The 22,410-nt window shown below is 29.9% G+C and overlaps 3 protein-coding genes across 3 annotated transcripts in view; all 3 read right to left on the bottom strand.

Annotated features, from left to right (window-relative positions):
- Window positions 1-22,410, bottom strand: part of LOC107884997 (cuticle protein 19) — a 242,218-nt gene that overhangs the window by 143,912 nt on the left and 75,896 nt on the right. The window lies entirely within an intron of this gene.
- On the bottom strand, window positions 6,612-8,114 carry cp31 (cuticular protein 31). Its single transcript, NM_001162293.2, is given in 2 exon segments — window positions 6,612-7,215; window positions 8,042-8,114. Coding segments are annotated over 2 exon segments (486 nt in total). The 5' UTR covers window positions 8,054-8,114; the 3' UTR covers window positions 6,612-6,741.
- On the bottom strand, window positions 14,240-16,910 carry LOC100165741 (cuticular protein). The gene is made up of 2 exons (NM_001134286.1): window positions 16,828-16,910; window positions 14,240-14,999 (listed from the first exon to the last, which is right to left on the bottom strand). The coding sequence occupies exons 1-2, from the start codon at window positions 16,837-16,839 to the stop codon at window positions 14,346-14,348; spliced, it is 666 nt and encodes a 221-aa protein (NP_001127758.1). The 5' UTR covers window positions 16,840-16,910; the 3' UTR covers window positions 14,240-14,345.

The following is a 22,410-nucleotide window of genomic DNA, read 5'->3' as shown; positions in this document are numbered from 1 at the left end:
CGGGTCCTAATAATAAAAAAAAAGGAAATAGATTCCACGCGATCGATTAATATAATGTTGCTGACCTGACGTCCCATGTGCGCTCACACAATACACGTGCGAGATATTATAACGGTCACCCGTATCTGCTGCAGACTATCGATGACGGTCGGCACGCTTTTGTGCGCTCGTAATATGGGTACCCACAAGCGACCCTTTTCATCAAAAATCGGTGGTTGGATCTAATGTACTCTTTGGACAGCGGCCGAGAGCTATAACGACAATAATAATACCTACAAACATAATAATATATAATATTATATTATATTTATGGCATTTATATTATATTTATGGCATACCTATACCACATTTTTAATGGCTGCCAATATTCGCGGTATTCACGAGACGTATACATCGTAGATAGGTACATCCGAACGTAAGACATTGCAAAAACTCTGCACGTCTATGTAGGTGTGCATTACGGTTAAATCGTTGCCATTAATCGCGGGCCTAACAAGGTCATGTTATTATTGTACTATCGGAGCGACCTTTATTTGTCTTGAAATAATAATAATTTGTCTATGCACTCGAAATAGTACACTCGCGCACACATACCAACGTATATAATATGTAATTAATAAGTCGTATCGTTCAAAAATGTCGGTTGATGACGAAACGAGAACAAAAAATATAAAATAAAACGGTTTGACCTAATGGACTCGAATGTCATTCGCTCGGGCTCTACGCGGTTTTCGAAGCTCTGATTTTCATTTTACGCGGTTATTATCTCACTCCGTTAAATTAAAAAAGAAACAATAACATTTGGAGGTCATATATAGTCTCATAATGAGCAATAATAAATAATATATACCTACCACTGCGTAATGAGTAATAATATATTACACGGGAACCGAGTAATAGTCCACATCATTGTACTATTCATAACCATTAACCATGGACCAATATTTTTTTCCTCCACCGCCAATAGGTGCCTACTTATAACGCAAAATAGTTATTCAGCAGTACTATTATAATATTATATTTCAGGTCATAATATTGTTATTTATTATGAATTCTATATTGTATAAAAAAAATGTGAGATATTGTAACAATATGTATAGCTGATATTACAAATTGAAGACCCGATGAAAAAAAATTTCTGTTTTCGTCCGTAATATTTTTTTTTTTTTAATCTCAATTCAATTTGTTCGATAAATTCATTGTTCATATTTTTCTTGAACCCTTTCACTGTACACATTTTATAATCAAACCGATCGTATCACACGTCCCATTGTGACTTTTGTAATTTGTATACGATATGTATACAAAATAATTTACATAATGTTACAACGTTTCAGTAAATGGTTCAAATTTCAAAACTTTTATGTGAACTGTGGATATCTAAATATAATAATTGAGAAATGTAGAGTGAAATGTTCGATTTTTCACTTTTAGAAACTATAACTATTAGTGTTTGGTATTTCTTGCATTTCCGTATTTTTTTTTTTTTGTTATGACCATATAATAAATAAGCCAAAAATTAATTTCATGAAGTTTCGAATTAATATAAATAACTTATACGTGATAATCAACTTAAAAGTTAAAATGTAAATTAATTGTAAAATGATAAATATCATACATTTCAATCATAATAGATATATTTACATTTTTATTAATAAGCATATACTTAAATATATTATTGAAAACCAAGGTTATCGATCATAAATAGATAAAATTGTGTAAAAAATACACCAATAATACCATTGATTAATAAGCTAATGCGTACGTCGTACATCTATTTATTTGGTCAAAAGTAGATCAAGGCAGTAAAATTATTTAAGTATAACTCTATTGAAAACGTAATTATGAGCTGGTCAAATTTAATTAAATTAACTATCGATGTATAGTGTATACAGGGTGATTCACTAAACATAGGTACCCTTCCCCATTTTTCTTCAAAGAAGCAGTTATACAAAATCTGAATTATGATTAATAATTGATAATTTGTGGTAGAATTGTAGGAAAGGGTGTACTCATATGAAAAATAGATGTTTGTATTTCTACGGTAAACTCCTTAAGCACAAAAGTACTACAAAACATTTCAAGAATTAGAAAATATGGTCTATACCCTATAAGTATATTTAAAAATTCCAAAAATCAGATTTCGAATAACTGTATCTATTATTGAAGAAAAAATGGGTTATTATGATTGGTGAATCACCCCATATATGTTCCAAAAATGTCAATATCGTGATTACATCTTTCAAATCTAATTAGATATAAAATAAAGAATAAAGCAACTTTTTTTTTTTTTTAAATCTATAATATTATATAATTTCAAATAATATTTTCTTTTTATATCACTTGACTGCAACGTCTTATTCGGTTCATCGAGTTTTAATACGTTTTTGAACTTTTTGACTGCTATACCGTTGCAAATCGCAATTGACTTATAGTTCAAGTTAATCGTACTGGAAACATTACGATCTCATGTCCGTTGACATCGTCGGATCTGAAAATTGTTAAATTGCACCTTAACAAAAGATAAAACTCGTGCTTGTTAATTGTTACGATGTACTATAGTATAATTTAAAATACATAATACAAATAACGAATATAAAAACAAATTTGTATATTATAATACAAATTAAAATATTTAAAAACTATAACTACCTATCGAAAGATTTTTATAAATACCCTTTTATCTTATTCTATTATCCGATAATATGGCATGGAAATAAATATTACGAATTCCATCCCCTAAATTTCGAATCACCCAAAATAATGTTTACAAATATAAATATACAGTCGTAATTACCGTACTATAGACTTTTTAGGTAAGAGAGATTCGATTGGAAATGTAGTCTCTTAATAAGACGCAAATTGACCAGACATCACAAAAGTACACCAATTTATAACCATACCAAAATATTTTCGATAGTCGGTATAAAAGAATAATAAAAAAAAATAAAACTTATAAAATAATAGCCCCTAAACAAATATTATACAATAAGCCCGATAATGTTTTCAGTGCCTATATTATATATATTATATGATGTGATATTTAATTTTTATAATATCATCCAGTGTTAATAATAGTGGGTACTACTGTCATATATTTTGCACGCCAGTGAAAAGTAATGCACGTTGAGTTATCTGTGGGAACGTTTATTATGTTAAGATCAATTATAAAGTGGCGCGTAGGAGTTAACTCTAAGTTATACAAACCTGATTTTCAATGGGATTTCGTACAGAGTCGTTTAACGTAATTGAGTAAATCGCGATTTATAACAATAAATGGCATATGACATGGCACACACACACACACACACACACAGCAAAGTTGACATATGATGTATATTGTATATTATGCGTACATAGTTACGAAATACATTGTCAACCGTTACATATCTTTATGTATATCTTGGCCTGGTTGTAGGGACAACTTTACGTCACGAGAATTTCATGAAAAAAAAATTTGTTCTATTTTTAATCGTTATTGCATGAGGAATGATCAAGTATAATTTCATGAAATGTAAATCGTGAGAACGCTGTAAAGTTTTTTTAGTCATAGCCGTGTATGTTTTTTTTATAAAATTTTATTATACGTAATATAGCATTGTATTGTACTTCAGCTAGTATCATATATTATAATATCATGGATTTATGTATATAATGATCCGCTGACGATTTATTTACAGATAAAATAGCTTATAATGGATTACAAATTCGTTAATAATTCGGTATTAATAATAACCGTCTAGATTTAATTTATTTTTTATACAAAAAAAAGGACAAAATTATCTCGAAAATATTGGCCCTCTAGAAATTTACTAACACGCGAGTGTTTAATATTAGTCTAACTGTAATAACCTTAACGCCAGAATTTCGAATTACCATAGCGGAAGGTTTCGCTACGAATTGCTAATTATTATACAAACGGTGTATATACCTATAATCTATATAATACGTGTATCACGTCCTCTTATGAGCGAATAGCGAAAATACCTAAAGTACCTATAAAATGAGTATAATAAAACAGCTGTTATCATATTATACGTCGTATACTGTGTATAATATATATGTCTAGCTATAATACATGCGTGGGCTGTATAATATACGTTAGGTTACGGTCACGATCTACGTTTATGATATATTATTATTATGGTATATAGCCGAGTAGGTACGCGTAATAAAATTATTATATATTTCGTACGCGGACATTATTTATTTTTTTGTATTTTATTTCCTGCGCGGCGGCGACCACGACGCGCGACGACGTCGCGATCAATCATTTATTAACGCCCAAGCGGACCCGCGGCGGTGAGTTGTCGCAGTAATTAATATTGCGCCGTCACCGGTGGTAGTTTTAGTATATTATATTGCAGCAGCATGCGGACGACATAATACAGTGGCTACAGTGGCGGCAGTGGCCGTAAGTTTGACTTAACCGGTGCAGCGGCGATCCTATATATATACACATAGAGCGCGGGTAATTGCGTTCGCGCCTCACCGGTCATGACCGAATTTCAAAGACGCTATTATAATTTATATATACCACTGGTGAGGTATACATGCCCGCGCAGAGAGCGACGGAGACCAATGTTTCATATTTTTTTGTTGTATTCGTTTCCTCGGAAATTTCATCTTACAGTTCAATCACATGTCACGAATGATGTACACAGATTTACCTATGACTATTATTGTTATTATTGTTATTTATCAAAATATGTCAATAATAACAATTCGATTTGATCGACTAAAATACGATTGGCCGTAACGAAAAAATACATACGTGCAAAATCACACAAACAATTTCCGGACACCGAGACTTTAATTTTGTAACTTTCATATTATTCAAAAATAACATTTGTGTCGATACGTTATTGAACATTTTCATTTTACCTCATCATTTTTAACTGACCCCCTAAGTCTGTGTCATTAATGTTTATCACACAAACCGCCATAATTCGAACAATATCGAGATATTATACTCAACAAAACATCGCAGTTTATTGGATTTTACTGAAAAATCGAGTATAGTCTATAAGGTCTATAAGCGAGCTTAAGACGTGGTTTGCTGTACATGTCACGTTGCGGTGGTCTACAACACGAATACAACTATACTGATAGAAAATGGTCTTTAATTTATCATACTTACAAGCTATCAAGTTGTATACTTAATCCCATACCATAGTTGAGAATACGTTTTAATATTAAACTCACAAGTAGTATTCAATAACGAACTGTAATCATTCTGGAGTATTTTAAAAAACTTAAAATAACCTATTTAAATCATCCATATATTAGTAATTGTATTGACGTGTAGATACAATATTTTCAAATTATGTACTGAGGTAATTCAATTTTTATATTATTTAATATTTATAAGCCTACAGAATTAATTATTGATATTTAAAAAATAAACTTACCAACTATATCAGCTAATTTTAAAGATTTTGAAGGTGTTAAACAATTATTTAAAATAAAGATGAATTTATTGTATTATTATTTACTAACCTACCTAATAGAAATGAAATATAATTTATAAATTATGTAAAATAATAATTGTGAGCACAAATTATTATTATATAACAACAATAAGCCTAAAAAATGTTTTAACACTTACTATGCATTGAAAATATTGAATATTTTAAAATTTAGTACGATTATATTATAAAACACTCTCGTGTATGGACTAGATGTGAGCCAGATGTGGCTAATTCAGCTAGCTAACACATAATGTTATTACATACCTATTATTAATATTATTGGTTCGTAACAAATCACTCGTACAAATAACCAGATTTTAATGTAGGCAAGTGTCATACCTTTACGTTATAATGTAAAGGATAATTTATACACACCATTAGGTAATAGCATGAAACCATTGTTCCAAGGCGCTATCATTTTATTCATATTGCTTAAAATATATTTTTGTTAGCGTTTTAGATTTATCGAGTTATAAAAATATAAATATATTATTATAATTTTTATGTTCTATTCAGAGGTAGATGCATATTCAGTTCAAAACACAGTAAGGACTTATATCATAAAATAATATTTCATTTTTGGAAAATAATATTGCAAAGATGTTTATCGGTTGATAAGAAAACGGATGATTCTTTCTTAATAATAAAATCAACAATGGAATGTTTGGTTTTATAACGTATCACATAATCTGTGCAGTAATATTTTTTTGAAACATAATACTCACATGTAGGTAAGTACCTACTAAATACAAGAGTACTCACTATGACAGAGTTCTCACGGATCGTTACAGAATCATTTTCCTAACGGCGTTTTTATAATCACTAGAGGTCCACGCCTACGGGAAGTCTCGAGACCATGCATAGCTCTCACACTAAGTGCACTACTCAATGCCAATTATTACACAGTTGTATGCAACTGCAACTCAAAAGATGTAACTCCGTCACCTATCAGAATTTGAATTTGTCAAACAGGCAATCGCGGTAGCGAGCTCAGCTGTATCGTCCAATGACCGTTAACCTGACACGACTTACAAAGTTTTCGGCGGCGGTGACGAATAGTTTTTTCGAACCACTGTGGTCGCGTTTGTGAAACCTGCATGCTATGATAAAGGGGAACAGTAAAAAAAAATGCCATTTTCCTAACGGGCGCATAGTTTTTTAATCTACCGCAAATAAATAAACAATGAGAAGGAAATCGAAATAAATTAAAGAAGGAAACAGAACATGTCACGCAGGATGGCGACACGCGAAAGTGACGGGCTTGTCGTCATTAGTAAGCTGGTTTGTACGCTGGTTTGTAAGCAGGGGCGCTGTACGGAGCTTTGTAGGCCGGTGCAGAGTATGCTGGTGCCGAGTACGCCGGTGCGGAGTAAGCCGGTGCCGAGTACGACGGGGCCTTGTATCCACCTTCGTTCTTGACGACGGCGTTGAAACCGTTGTAGTCGTCGGCGGTGTATTCAACGGTGCGGGTGGAACCATCGGCTTCCAAAAGGCTGTAAGATCCCTTGACGTAACCGTTTCCGTCACTGTACTCGTGTTGGCTCTTGACGTCGTAGGTGTGTGGGTCGTTTACGCTGTACTCGAAGCTGTACGGGGCGGGTGCCGAGTAGTCGGCGGGTGCGTGGTAAGCGGGTGCCGAGTACGCGGCGGGCGCGTGGTAAGCGGGTGCCGCCGAGTAAGCGGGTGACGGGTACACTGGGGATCCGGCGACGGCGGCCAACATGGCTGAAGCCAAAATCACGACCTGCGATCAAAACGTACGATTATTATTATTTTTGGTATGAATCTGTAACCGCGTGCTCGAAACAATCGCGTATTACCGATCTCTGCACACGTTTTTTGTATATAACCTTTTATATTAGATAAACACTCTCAAACGAGTTATTTTTCGAATGGATAGTCAAAGATTAAATAATGTCTGTTCTATGTATGTATCAATGTACAATGTTTTTTAGTACTTATACGTATAAGATGTATATAATATGTATAATATATATTTCATAATATCGTGAGTTGTTCTTTCTTCAACAATTATTATCTCTATTGAATGACCAATACAAGATGACGTAATAAAAAATGTAAAAAGTTGAACATTTGAACGAATATCTATAAAAACAACAAACGCGTAACTACTATAAATACAAAAACAAAATAGACTCTGATTGAATAATTAAACCGAACAAAAATCAATATTTATATAAACGTTATTGACGGTCCAAAAATGGTCCGTTGTTCTTTCATATTTTTGGAATTCAGTTGTTTATTCAACTGCTGTTGAACTACAAAATCATTAGAGACTGTTGGCTTTAAAGCACCAAAAACAATATCGTCGATAGCAATTGAGAATTTAAAATTGGTTTAAGTGTTAAACCATTGAGTTTCATAATTATTAAGCATTTAATTTATATACATTATAATTACTAGCTAGTTGATGTTTTAAATTAAACGATATAAAAATATAAACATCGGTTATGTGATATTAACAAAGAATGAGTTGATTAAAAAAAATAATATTTTTATGGAAATAATTTACAACGAGTAATATAAAATAAAAAATAAAAACATCATACCTTAGAAACCATTTTGTTGGATTTGAGCTGTGTGTGATCTGAGTTGTACGTGATCTGTTTCGGACAGAATATTGATCGAAACCTTACTGCTACTGTTGTATTTATACCACGCGTGATCTACTTATTATAATATAATATATTATGTCCATGCACTTTTTTTGCTCGGACCAACGACACAAAAAACATTGTGAGTCGCATACGGTGACCTACCCTGAGGTGTATGGAATATTGTAATATTTTATAAGAAATTTAAAAACGGCCACTCCCCACGGAGACACCCGATTGTGCCCAGCAGCCGCGAGCTGGTCACATAGCGTGTGACCGACCAACGCTTTTATGTAAAATAAATAACAATAATCCAGCACCAAGGCTGTGTATTTATCTCTGGCATAGTGTGTTTTTAATTTCTGTAGAATTACGCGTGCCCTAAATTTGTCACTATTAAAAATATAAACGCGTTACACAATTTTTGTCGATTTATGAGTTATAGTATACACATACGAGGAAATGCAATAACGCATTGAATCTCCCCGCCCTAAAAAAAAAAATGTCAAAACCCCCTCACACACACGACGTCCCACATTAGGGGATCCCACTTTTGTCTCACGTTCATGAAAATTCAATATTTAAATTGTTCATTTAATAATTTGTATGTAAATAAATATATTTTACTATGTATATAGTCCATGGTTTTAATCATACAATTTAGGTACAATATTCAGGTAGTTACCACTATCATTATTCAATCATCAATTATTTTAATTATATTCCAATAGGCAATAACTAGTAAATCTTGTAAAAAGTAGTAGGTATTCAAATTTGTTTTTTCTATTTATTCATATTAATTATACATATAAACAAAACTAATTAGCATAATAATCACTTGGGAAGCGTTTTATAATACATTTTATCCAGTATCAGTAGTTCTCAAAAACTTTTAGAAAGTGTCCCCATTTTGGAAAAGAAAATTATTATGGCCACGCGTACATGCAAATATAATATATAACATTATGTGATTATAACAACCGAGTATTTTTGAGTTTATACAAAAGTTTAATGTCAAGTATGATACTCATGATTTTATATGTTCACGAGTCTGGAAGGGACAAGTTGTCTGGTGGTTTTACCTGAAAGTAACATGAAAAACCCATCGATTACGTTTTGAAAGTTACGTCACACCGTTTTAAAATAGCAGACCCTTAAAATATTACCCTAAGCATTAGGTCAAGTACCAAACATTAAATAATACTCAAATTAGCAAGTCTATGCTGGAGATTGTTGATATAGTTTCTCAATGCTTGAATACGCGACGTATATTAAAATTTAATTAGGTAATAAGTTATTTATACATGTCTCGCTGTACTCATTTAATTATTCACTTGCAATAATACGCGTTTATTAACTTTTTTTAAAATGTTGTATTCACTGCATGCTACAACACGCACAAGACACGACGATAAAAATAACTCGTTGAATATGACATGCTAACTATCCGAAAAAAAATAAAAACAAAAGGTGCTTAGATTTATTATGAAATGTTATATAGGTAAGTACTTACGCGTGAACACAATAACGTACGAATAATCTTTGTAATATTATTTTCCGTTACTTTTATGTTAGTGTTACTTGTGTTTAATAATAGACTGACAGGGTTATAATTATTGAGACGTTCCAGTTACATAAAAATGTGGTTAATATGTTAATTATGTATTATTTCAAACAGTAATATTGCTTTGTGCAATTACAGAGCATACATAAACATATATTATTATGTATATTAGAATAGGTATGATAAAATATACACAATAGCAAGTACGGTGACTATGTGTTGATTTTTGATATTCACTAAACAGTTAACACCATAATAATATTATATACCTAAGATTCTTATCGAAGACGAGAATTTAATGATTTTATAATGTCGTATTCGTTCATCGTTGTCTGCGAAACAACTATAAAGATACCTAGCAACAGCGTTATCTAAAATGTTTCAGATTGACGACGTATTTTATGTTTCGTATATAATTTTATAATTTTAAAATATTTATGATTTTATCAAAACTAAACTGTGTACGATAGGGGCATGACGAGACATATTGTATAAAACAGTTCTAATGCTTCTTTTATAGAATTATTTAATATTTTAAAAAAGATAACAGTATAATAAAAATAAAACGAAAAATAAATAAAAATCATTAACTAGGTACGGTTTAAAAATGGTTTTGGAAAAATTACCATAATAGTCAAAATTAAAAAAAAAAAAATGGTATAAACATATTAATGAGTATGAAGACATTGGATCCCGAACATGACATTTTAATTGCGAGGAATTCCGAAACGAATTTCGTTTATCATAGGTATGTATAATTTACGCGTACATCATAATATTATGGTAACGAATGATGTCATCATGGCAACTGACAATACGTTTAAAAAAAAATTTATTTAGATATATATTTATATATTTAATTAATTCAACATAATTAAGAATTTATCGAAGACAATTTTGATTTTTGTTGACACATGTTAAGTATAAAATTGTTTGCTATTATCTAAACATAATATTTAGTAGTATTTTTCTTACGAAATTATTGAATAAAGTAGATATTACAACCAAACAGTAACCACACTACCACAGTAAGTGTTATCATTATTTAAAAATTATGTTTGTATTAATTAAATAATAACAGTTCCTTTAAAATAATAAGTTATAATTAACTAATAATAATTAGTTATTTACATCAAGCATTGATATCGAGTAAAATACATAAATCATTTTTTAGATTCTGAGTGGAGCGAGGGAGCTATTGGTTTTACAATCGTGTTTATTTATTTTTTTTTTATATCCTGTATACAAAATTCTACCAGAAGAAGTGCTTCGATTTCAACATATTATAGTACCTTATCTTTTAGAAAATTGGATCAAAATGGTACTTTAAAGAGGTCATTTTTCGATTTTCTCAATAGTTATGTAACGCCACGGGAATAACCAACGGAAATTACGTAAAAACGATAAAAATGGGATTTTAATTTCTAATGCTTTGTTTATTACTGTAGAAACGAATAAAAAATTATAATATTATAATATTATTTCAACTTACATGATAAAATAAATAATAACAATATAAAATATCCAGGCTGACAAACCGTCTCCGCCCAGAATCGTTTTTCTTATACAATGATATTATATCATTGAATTCAAGTCTAATACAATCCATTATACAATGACCCACTTGTAATCTACTGTACATCAGAGCGACATCCACTTACCTGCTTTTTTTCATTACAACCTCAAATAAGATTAAACTTTTGAAGATGAAACATTTATTAATTTTTATTGTTTCATTAAAAATAAAATATTATATGAAAGTGAATATTTATAATTTAGAATATTTTAAATTATTATAGTTACTAAATGTTTTAATATTGATAGTACTCTAAATTTTAGTATTTCATTAAATTTAAAATAATATTAAATATACACATTTAAGACAGCGTAACAACGGAAACACTATGACGTATAATAATATAAGATACAACAGCTGATTCATTCATCATTGAATGGTTTGGCGTTTTATTATTATTGCTTTAGTTTTTATTGTGTTAGTGTTGTAATGTTGACGTTTTCTAACACAAATATAACTCAGCTTACGAGACTTAGTTATAAACTTTTTTTTTAGTGATATCCAACAAATAAATTATTCCCGGGACGAAGTTAACTATTATAGTTTAGGTAATAAAACAAAGCAAAAGAAATTGAATTCCTTAATGTGAGTTCTTAAATAAAGTATAAACTTCATTGAACTCGATAATAATTATTTAGCGTTCTATTATTACCTAGACATCAGTTCGAGTATGGTATTAAATATTTTGTACTTATATTTTATGGTAGTTGGATATTTTGTTTACCATCTTAACAAGATTTTATTTCATTATTGTTAGTGTTTGTGGATAAAAATTGATATTTTATTATTCACATTATGGAACATGCTACAATTTGTTATAAATTGTTATTTCGTGATTCATTCATTTTAGGAATGCAATTTAATATACGCGTGCAATGTGCATTTTTCCATTATAATATTATGTATTGTATTCTTGTTGCATTCAATAGGTCAGTCGATGTTGGCTTATAATTCATATTACAGTTATTGTTATAACTTATAATAGAATCTATACATATAAATGCACATATTTACACATAGATAATAATATGTATACAATATGTACCTATGTGTACCATTAAAGGTTACGTACGTAACAAAACCGTAACACGATCAACATATTTTGGAACATACGTATTAATAATTGATGCACCTAGTCAGCATATTGTCCTCAGGGATAAGGTAATTTCAGAACTAACTAGTCACTCGTGTGTAATAAATTGGTCTGAAATACAATATGGTAATAGTATAGGTGCAACAAAATATCAAACAATTGATTGATTAATGGTTAGTCGTTTTGGAGATTATTAAATCTTGGTAACATATTCCTTTGTAACCATTCGAATATGCAATATTTATGACACTGTCATTTTTTATGGTGACGATGGAATCATTAGTGTTATAGTAACATTACAATATTCAGAGCATTTGAGTATATGATTGTTAATTTATTTAAACGTACGATTTTCAAAAAAATAATATATATTGAGATGAGTACATATCCTAGTCAAGACGAACCACCAAGTTCGTTACTATTTAAAATATCGTGTATTATATCGTTATAACTGAATATTAAACTGAAACAAAAACTTACAACGACTAAATTTGTCAATATATTTTGATATTATACATAATAGCAACAGCTTTACTGAAAAAATAATGTTTATTCAAATAGTTTAGTAGTATTTGAATCAGATGTTACTTTATTAGTATAGTAACTAATATTTAAGTAAGTAGTTATGTTCACATCTAACTTTCTTATATATAAATATTATTCAGTAATTTTCTTAATAGAAATATCAAAAATGGAAAATACACATTTTATATTAAAAAAAAAAAATAATAATATTGGCCATCACTACATTGTATGTGCATAATAATTAATATTATTTTTTGGCCAAAGATAGATTTTTTTTTAGCTTGTTAAAGCGTGAAAAATAATTTAAACCAATTTTAACATGTATACCTACTGTTATACAGGTCATCATTGACATAGACATGTAGTCGAATATATTTTATACGCATGCTGCAGCTTTAAAAATAATCAATGTATATATAGTCTTGAAGGCTGCCGCACTATCAAAGCTTATACTATGACTATTTATGAAAATGATTAAAAACTAAGCTTAATAAGCTTATTCGTAGTATAAATTGTCTGTGGAAAATATTCTATACCTACATTCCTAAATTATCAAATAATACCATAAGTGATAATAAACAGTTGTCCTGAATGTCAAATTCAATGTTGTAAGTTCTTATAATATCATGGATAGTGTAGTGTTTGGAACAGGTTTTTAAAGGAAAATTCTATTTAAATTTGCAATACCTTCGAATAGTGACATGTTTAAATAAACATTTTCCTATAATTTTGCCTTGGCAATAGGTAACTATAATAGTTACTACCTAATACATTTATATCGGCCAAATTGTAGTTAATGTTTGTTGCATATATATGATTAGATATTTCACAGATTTTCTCCTAACCTAACCTAATCCAACTCATTCATAGTCAACCATTCATACATAATAGTTCATAATCTCATATTGAGGTGATCTTATAAGTATAAGATATATATAATATATTTGACATGGAATTATGTAGAAGGCATAGTTAGCAAGTTAATCGCTTAAATCCGCTGGATCAAGGACAAATGCATTACTCAATTGTTAATAAACTCTTGTAGTTCTACATTTGAACAAGGCTCAGTAGTCGTAATTCACAAATAATTATATTTATCCTCGCTCCGTAGCTTATGTTCTTTAATTTACTAAAAATTGTGCAATGTGTTACCTATCTAGTTTTAAGCCATTCATAATTGGATCACTATTATAGTTCTCACATTAAATGTAAATCTTAATGACCACATATGTTCAATCACATTTTCATGTTTGAAACTCGACGTTTTAATTTAATATAAATATAATATTTATTTATTATTTTGTATCATGGTTAGACTCTTTGCAGTCTTTCGTATGATACGAAGTAAGCGTTGTAGGATTTTAATAAAAAACAAATAAATAAATACACGTTGAGTTTTACGGATTTGCAAATATTAATTGTTTATTATATTTACATTTAAATAAATAAATAACAATAAATTAGAACTGACATTTTTGTTTTAAAAAGTCAAAAATTTAGCTTAGTAAGCTGGGGCGGAGTAAGCTGGTGCAGCGTATGCTGGGGCCTTGTAGGCTGGGGCAGAGTATGAGGGAGCAGAGTATGGGGCTTTGTAGGCTGGTGCGGAGTAAGATGGAGCCTTGTAGGCTGGTGCAGAGTAAGCTGGTGCAGCGTAGGCTGGGGCCTTGTAGGCTGGTGCAGCGTAGGCTGGGGCAGCGTAGGCTGGGGCCTTGTAGGCTGGTGCAGAGTATGCTGGTGCAGCGTAAGCTGGGGCCTTGTATCCACCTTCGTTCTTGACGACGGCGTTGAAACCGTTGTAGTCGTCAGCGGTGTATTCAACGGTACGGGTGGAACCGTCGGCTTCCAAAAGGCTGTAAGATCCCTTGACGTAACCGTTTCCGTCGGCGTATTCAGATTGGCTCTTGACGTCGTAGGTGTGTGGGTCGTTTACGCTGTATTCGAAGTTGTATGGAGCTGGGGCATCGTAAGATTCGTGTCCGTATGCTGCTGGTTTGTAAGCGGGTTTGTAAGAAGGAGCAGAGTATGAAGAGGGTGCAGCGTATGCCGGGGCAGCAGCGTATGCAGGTGCAGAGTAAGCTGGGCCAGCGGCGTAGATGGGTGCTGCTACGGGAGATCCGTAGGCGGTGGCCAAGATGGAGGCGGCGATGACTACGAACTATAACCCAAATACAATTACCATTATTGTTGTGTTATAAGTTATAATTTTGTATACCATATATATTATACAATACCCCTACTGTTATAACTTATTAACCATCAATATTGTATTTATAAATACAAATAAATATAGGTACCTAGATAACAACATCTCAATCAATTACCTACTACAAAAAGCATAAGAATACATAATTTAAAAAAAAATGTTTTAAATTTATCGCCGGTTTGTTTCACTTAAGTAAAATATATACTATACAGGTAATGACTTGTCAACATTTTAAATATTTATATAGAATAATCTATCTTGAATTCATAAAACTTTTATTTTTTAAATTGTTTTAATAATAAGTAACTTTGATTTATTTTATTTATATTAGCTATTTAAAATGTTATTCTTAAATTGGATGTTTCAAGTGAACAACTTTAAAGCAATTTTTATTTTGCCAATTACCCATTATCAACTATTATGATATTAGGAGCAAATAGTTTAATATTTTAACAAAACATAGTCTATCTTTATTCAATGTATGGCTAATAAACAATAATGATTATATTGTTTCAGTCAAAACTATTAAAAAGTAATAAATTCAGCATTTAAAAAAAAAAAAAAATAATTGTTTTACTTTAAATAACTTATTTTAGTGTGTGTTTAACCACTATTGTATGTATAATATAATATTATTAATATTAATAGATAGCCAAGTAGGTACTAAAAAAATTTTTTGAAAATTATAATTTATTCTAATCAAATTTTATAGAACATGGCAGTATTACAAAACGAATTGGAAGTGATTTAATTTAATTAAGTTTTCCAGAACTATGTCTTACATAAGTTTTGTAATAAAAATATACGTAGAAACTATAATAATATATACACATTGGTCTTAATATAGTCTCTATTTTACTACGTAGTTATTTATTATAAACCATAGCGAGCAAGTATCTGACAGTTTATTAATATATTTGAGATTTAACCGAGTCCAAACAAAATAAGTTTAAGCATTTAAGTACTTTTAAACGTGACTAAATACAATGTGTATTTATTTTAACGATGTATAATAATGATAAATATTAATGAATTCATAACAATAAGTACAAATATCTTGAATTACTAGGCAGATAATGTATACCAAATTACACTATTTACTATTTACGAACGAGAGTGTGTTGCACTGTTACAGTATAATAATAAGCGTACGATGATAGCCAAAAGCTGTACATTTTTAACTTATATTTTCTATAATACAAAATATAGGTAAAAGTATTTAATTTAGAAATCTACCTCGTCTAATTTGAAACAGTGAATAACGATTATTTTTACTGTGAATTAAATATTAAAACTAAACTGCATTAACGAGTGTGCAGATTTAAATTAAACCACAACAAATTGTTTGAAATGCATACAATTCTCGACAAGGGCCAACCATATACAGTAAATCATCCGTGAAACATTTCTATGCACCAGAATAATATATCGCAAAGAATTTTTATACAGAATCGTTGATTAGTACCTAGTAATAAGATTAATAATAAATAGAGTTATACAGAATCATATAAGTACTGAATCCACGTATGATTATATCCACATAAAATGCCGGATGCAAAGTCCAGTCGGAAACCGTCGCAATGCGGAACACAACGAAAGCCATAGGATTTCAGAGAGCATAAAGTCATGAAAGTTGCATACGCTTTGAAAAATATATTCTATTTATTTATTCATTTTTTTTTCTATTGCAAAGTCAAAACCAAACTTTGAGCACATGAAACGTACCTATTAAAAAACTTAAATTATAAATTATATAATATTATCCATTATAGTCACTTACCATGTATGCCATTTTGATGGTTTTAGTGGCTGTATTTGTGTGCTTGAATTGCGACAGTTACAGATCAAACGTTGGTGATTGATAGTTGGCAAATGTGGGTGAACCGATTTATATAGTCTCGATGTGATGGTGGTTTCTGACGGGGGAGAAGGGGGCTCTGTCGGTTTTTCGGCGAGGACGAAGGACAAACGCACCAAACACGCCCTACTTGTCCTCCGGCGTCGTCGCCGGGTGTAAGCGCCATTTCAGTTAATTTTTTTTCGAGGTTTAGACGTAATACCACGGTTGTTTTCGTCGAACCCGGCCACCGTCACCGGTGACCCCCTCGCCCCTCCCGTCAACATTGCCGCGGTTAAGGTTGAACCGGATGTACACATTGATAATTTATCATTTTCCATGTAGTCATACAGATATTACGGTTTTTTTCCCATTTTTTTTTTTTGTACACACGCTAATTTTGTCTCCTCACGGTCACCGTGTAATATTATACGCATTTTACCTGGTTGGAGGGTAGACCACTGCTCCAATTCACTCGGCCTCGCCAGTTATTAAATACCAGAAACATCATGTACATGATAGATGTACATGAAAAAAGTCAGATTTTCGTTTTGTTTAATTTAGGTAAAGACATTTTGGCTGAAAAAACAAATTTTTCAGGACAAGAAGATTTAGGTGATCTTTTTTTTTTACCTCAAACGCATTGTATAAGAACTATCCACTTTGAAATAATCTGAGCTAACTTTATTTGTCATTTTTAATACCGTAATTTTATTCAAATGATATAATATCATATTCTCCATAAATATTGAGAATTGTACTGTACTTCACTTTTTCCTATGAACCGTCAAAATAACTGTCACACTTAACAACTTATAGATAACATAATATTGTCTTAAAATTTAAAATTTATGAACATTTGTAAAAATAAAATATAATAATAGTAGGTACAAATGTATAATAATTATTACTTATTACTCTAGTCTTTGAATTGTTACAAATTTGTTTAATATAATATATATATTTATAAACTGAATTGAAAATGTTTCATAGAACACAAATATTCAATCAAAGAGAAAAACAATATTTAATTTATCTCAAATGTGACAATAGATTTTGAACCTTTACAAAATATTACATCCAAACCACTTGTTTTTAATCCCAACGGATGACTTTAAGAGTAAAATTGTATTATGTCAATAACTACATCAATTAAAATATTAAAGGCAAACGTCATACATATCTAACGATTTGTGGGCTGAATTTTGTTTATAAATTTAAACAATTAAGTACTTACTTGTATTGTTATGGAAAGAATAGGAAGTAGATATTATTATTTATTAGCCACAGAAGAAATACGGAATGATAACTCATCTTGTAAAAAGCTGATAAAATTTTCTGTAGGACTAATTTCCATTACACATTTGATAAAAATAATTATGAATATTTTAAACATTGGTTATAAAATAATTATAAAACGTTTTTAGAGCTTTTTTTCGTACACGCGATAAATCTTGTGTATACTTGACACATTTTCTATAGTAAAAACCAGCAAAAACATCATGCTTCCAAAAATGTACACTATTTAATTTCAGTATAAATAAAAGATAATTATAAAATAATGTTTAAGGTTTTTATAATTCTCATTAATGTAAAAAAGTAGTATCTCAGTCAGTCTTCTGTCTATATTTACTGGTGTTGGTACTTTTTCTCAATTTTCTAAAATAAAACTACTATATTGTAAAAATATACATCTTTGTGTCTCGTTTCCAAGTATTTTAATGTCCTTACAAAAGTTGTAAAGCTCTACTCTACACACATAAGGAAAACACTTCACATTAGAACCTCATAACTTATATTTATAAAGTATATTTTTATCATGTATTTAAAATTAATTCATTGAAAGTAAGAAACGAGGTAAGAAAGCTTCTTAAAAATGTGTGTAAATACACTCAAAATTAAATTAATCTATTGTTCTAAAAGTATGAAATATTTGAAAATTATCTTCGTTATATTTATGACCAAAATATTTGATACGCAATTATTATTATTATTATTTTTTTTTTTTATAATGAATCAAAACAAAAAACATGAACCTATAATAGTTGAAACTACTGGTTATATATTTTTATTTATTTATATAAATTGCTTTCTATATTGTTTTTTCACTAATATTTTTTTTTTTTTAAAGTATGAATTGTTTTTTTTGAACGATTATTAATATTATTTATTTATTATTTACATTGCGTACATTAGCAGCAAAATAATTAACATAAATAATATTGGTACAGTTATATTTCAATTTAATTAAAATACTTCTAATATAATATGATATATATTATTATTATCTTGTACTAAAATCGTGGATGATCAATAACTCTCAGCAGTGTTAAACTCAGTAGGTAGGTAGGTATTTTATCAATCGCTGCACAGTGTACACGCTCAAGTTAGAATCATCGATGGCTCGCGATATGAATCATAGACACGATGCTGATATTTTTCGAACACGTTATACTAAGTACGACGAACGTAATAGTCGGTTTGAATAAAAATATATACGATGATAAAAATCCGTTCTGGTCGTGTAAGACTTTAATATACAAAAAACGAGCGTATCGCAAACCTGCATGCGCTCGATTTCAACATCGGGTTGTCGATTATTTCATCTGAAATCCACCTGAAACCAGTGTACTTTATACACTGATAATAATATTAATATTATAATATACCGATATATATTATTCAAATAGGACGTAGGTACGGTAATGTTTTGAACGCAACATCACACGTGTTCTTATTTGTAATACTGTTGTAGTAGGTATGTATTAACCTGTATAAATCATAACACCGTACACGCGGTATTTATTTTTAAATAACAATATGATTCAGCGTATTAAATAAGTAGAATAGTACAATGTCGATAATGCATCGGCGAGACGTGTGAACAATATATTGTTATAATGCACTCGTATGAGATTATGTATAATATTATTATAACATAGTGGTCGGTTGAATCGCGTTCGTGTACGATATTATTATATAACGTTTTGTAGAATTATAATATTGTAAAGGACGTGATGATTGATCTGATTGTCGGGTACCCGATCTGAGCACACAGGTCAAAAAATACAACACCGCCGTGCTAGAACCGCGTATACCAGATACCTTTATATCCTCGGGTTCGCCTGCACAAAGATGTAGCAATGAAAGGCACCGCAGCAACCTGCAAACCCAATAATATATTACGCGGTATACGGTTACAGGTACCTCTGTACCAGCACAACGCCCGCTAATCTTCAGCATCGCGACTATATTATCGGCTCGGTTCGTCGGACAACCATATTTTGATATTATTATGCGTTGCCGATTTCGTTCCACTGTAAAACTATATGATACATTAAAATATTATGATAAACGACCGGTTTAATGCGATCAGTAGACAGATCGATAATTAACCGCTGAACACAATTAATTTACGACCTATTATAATATAATATTATTATTCAGCATAGTATACCTAGTGTAAAATAATATTACAGGGTTTTTCGTCAATATTCGAATTACGTATCTATACGTAATATTATATATTAATATTGTGTAATTTGAGATCTAACTAGTTAGATATCAGCTGATATCCATATTGACATACGACCTACCCATTATATTGTAAAACGTTTAACAATTGCTCAAAACCATTTACACATTGTCTACGGGTTTGTTTCTCATTATCATTTATAGCAACTTAATGTGTAAATACAACCATAATGGTTATAATATTCGATTAATGTATACATGGATAGACGAATATTATTATAAAAGTTCCGTGCGAATTATAAAGCTGCGGAACTCGAGAAAATATTTTATCCTGGAAATAAGTAAAACTGATCGGGGAAGGTTGCTGAATGTATGGAACGTAAGTATAACGATACTAAACAATAATTATAGAAATGCTTCCAAGAAACAAACGGAATATTAGTGTTGCAGTGCTTTTATGTGGACATTGCATTGCACATAAATATCTATAAAAATTTTTCAGCGTTCAAAATGTACAAATTGTACATTATTACCAAGTTTACATTAGAACAAAATATTATAATATATTTTATTGAATAACAGCAGTAAATATTTTGTTTTAAATGTATTAAATCTGTCGAGAGAGCTGCGTGTACGTGCTAAAAATGTGTTATGATACTGAATAAAAACCAACGTCCACACTTTCTTACATTTCTTCGACGTTAAGACTTTGTCACAGTTGTTCAGTATTTTTTTGCAAAAAAAAACTAGTATTATAATATTATAAGTACCAACTTGAAAAAATGTCCAGACATGGTTAATTTATCTATTGTTCATAAAGATTTTTACTGCACATTAAAAATGTCTAAAAATACATAATTCTAAAACAAATCCATACTTGACGTGACGTCTTAATGCCGTAAAATTAATTTTTGTTTGAATAAAACTATACGGTGGTTTTTATTTCTATACGTGATGAACCTCATTTATACAAGTTTGATTAATTTTTCGTTGGACAATAAAATATAATATTATTTTCAGTTCTTTTTAATTTTGTTAATAGGAAAAACTTTAATTGCGTGCCTCAAGTTTTTCAAAAACAATGAATAGAAATTTTCCTAAAACTTAATGTTTTTATTTAAAATAATCGACGATAATTTCTATTATGACATTATTCTGCACTTTTTAACATTCCGTTAAAATTTCGAAAACAATAATTATAATTGAAACATTTGCATTCAAAATTGAGGGCGGTGTTAAACGCGACGATAACCACCATGAATAATTTTATATGATAATCGACATTCAATAATATATATATATATATTATAATGTCTATTTATATTATACGTACCGTAGGTATTAGGTAAGTTATAATTTTCTACTCAAACGACTAATCTGGTCATAAACACCATTATTATTATTTTTATTTTTTTTTTATGTGTCCTTCTTTCTAGTAACATTATAGCAGTATGTTAAACATACAAGATTTATTTGGTTTCCTTGTTAAAGACCGGCATTGATCAATGAAGGAAACATTCATTTTTTATGACTTATACGTTATAAATTCTATACATGATATTTATTATAAAAACATGATTAAAATTTGATAAAATATTTAAGTGTCTCAATGTCAATCAAATATGAAAAAACTTGACGGTGATTTCCTTACACATGTTCCATGTCATTTAAATATAATATAATGATGTATCATAGAGTTATACCGTAATTTACGTTTAATATTTTGTACTTAAATTACATTATTGTGTTTATTTTACATTTTACATTTAAAAATTTAAAAAAAAAAAACACATTATCCAATATAAATTGAATTGAAATTTAATGAGAACATAAAATTAATTTCTATAATGATATAAATTAAATTCTGGTGTGATCAGCTAACCACAGTTAATTTAAATTAATTAAACATTTGAAACTAATTTTATTACATAAATCTAAAAATACATACACATTTTTTAAAGACATGTTTTTGGTTCTTAGAAGAGCATAATATATTAGAGATCGGACACAAATATATTAAAGTACTTTAAAAAGGCAATTTCACCAAAATAT

The sequence above is a fragment of the Acyrthosiphon pisum genome, chromosome A1 (genome assembly GCF_005508785.2).
Source record: "Acyrthosiphon pisum isolate AL4f chromosome A1, pea_aphid_22Mar2018_4r6ur, whole genome shotgun sequence".
Taxonomy (NCBI): Eukaryota; Metazoa; Arthropoda; class Insecta; order Hemiptera; family Aphididae; genus Acyrthosiphon; species Acyrthosiphon pisum.
The sequence above is the reverse complement of the archived record's forward strand: the minus strand, read 5'-3'. Positions and strand labels throughout refer to the sequence as shown.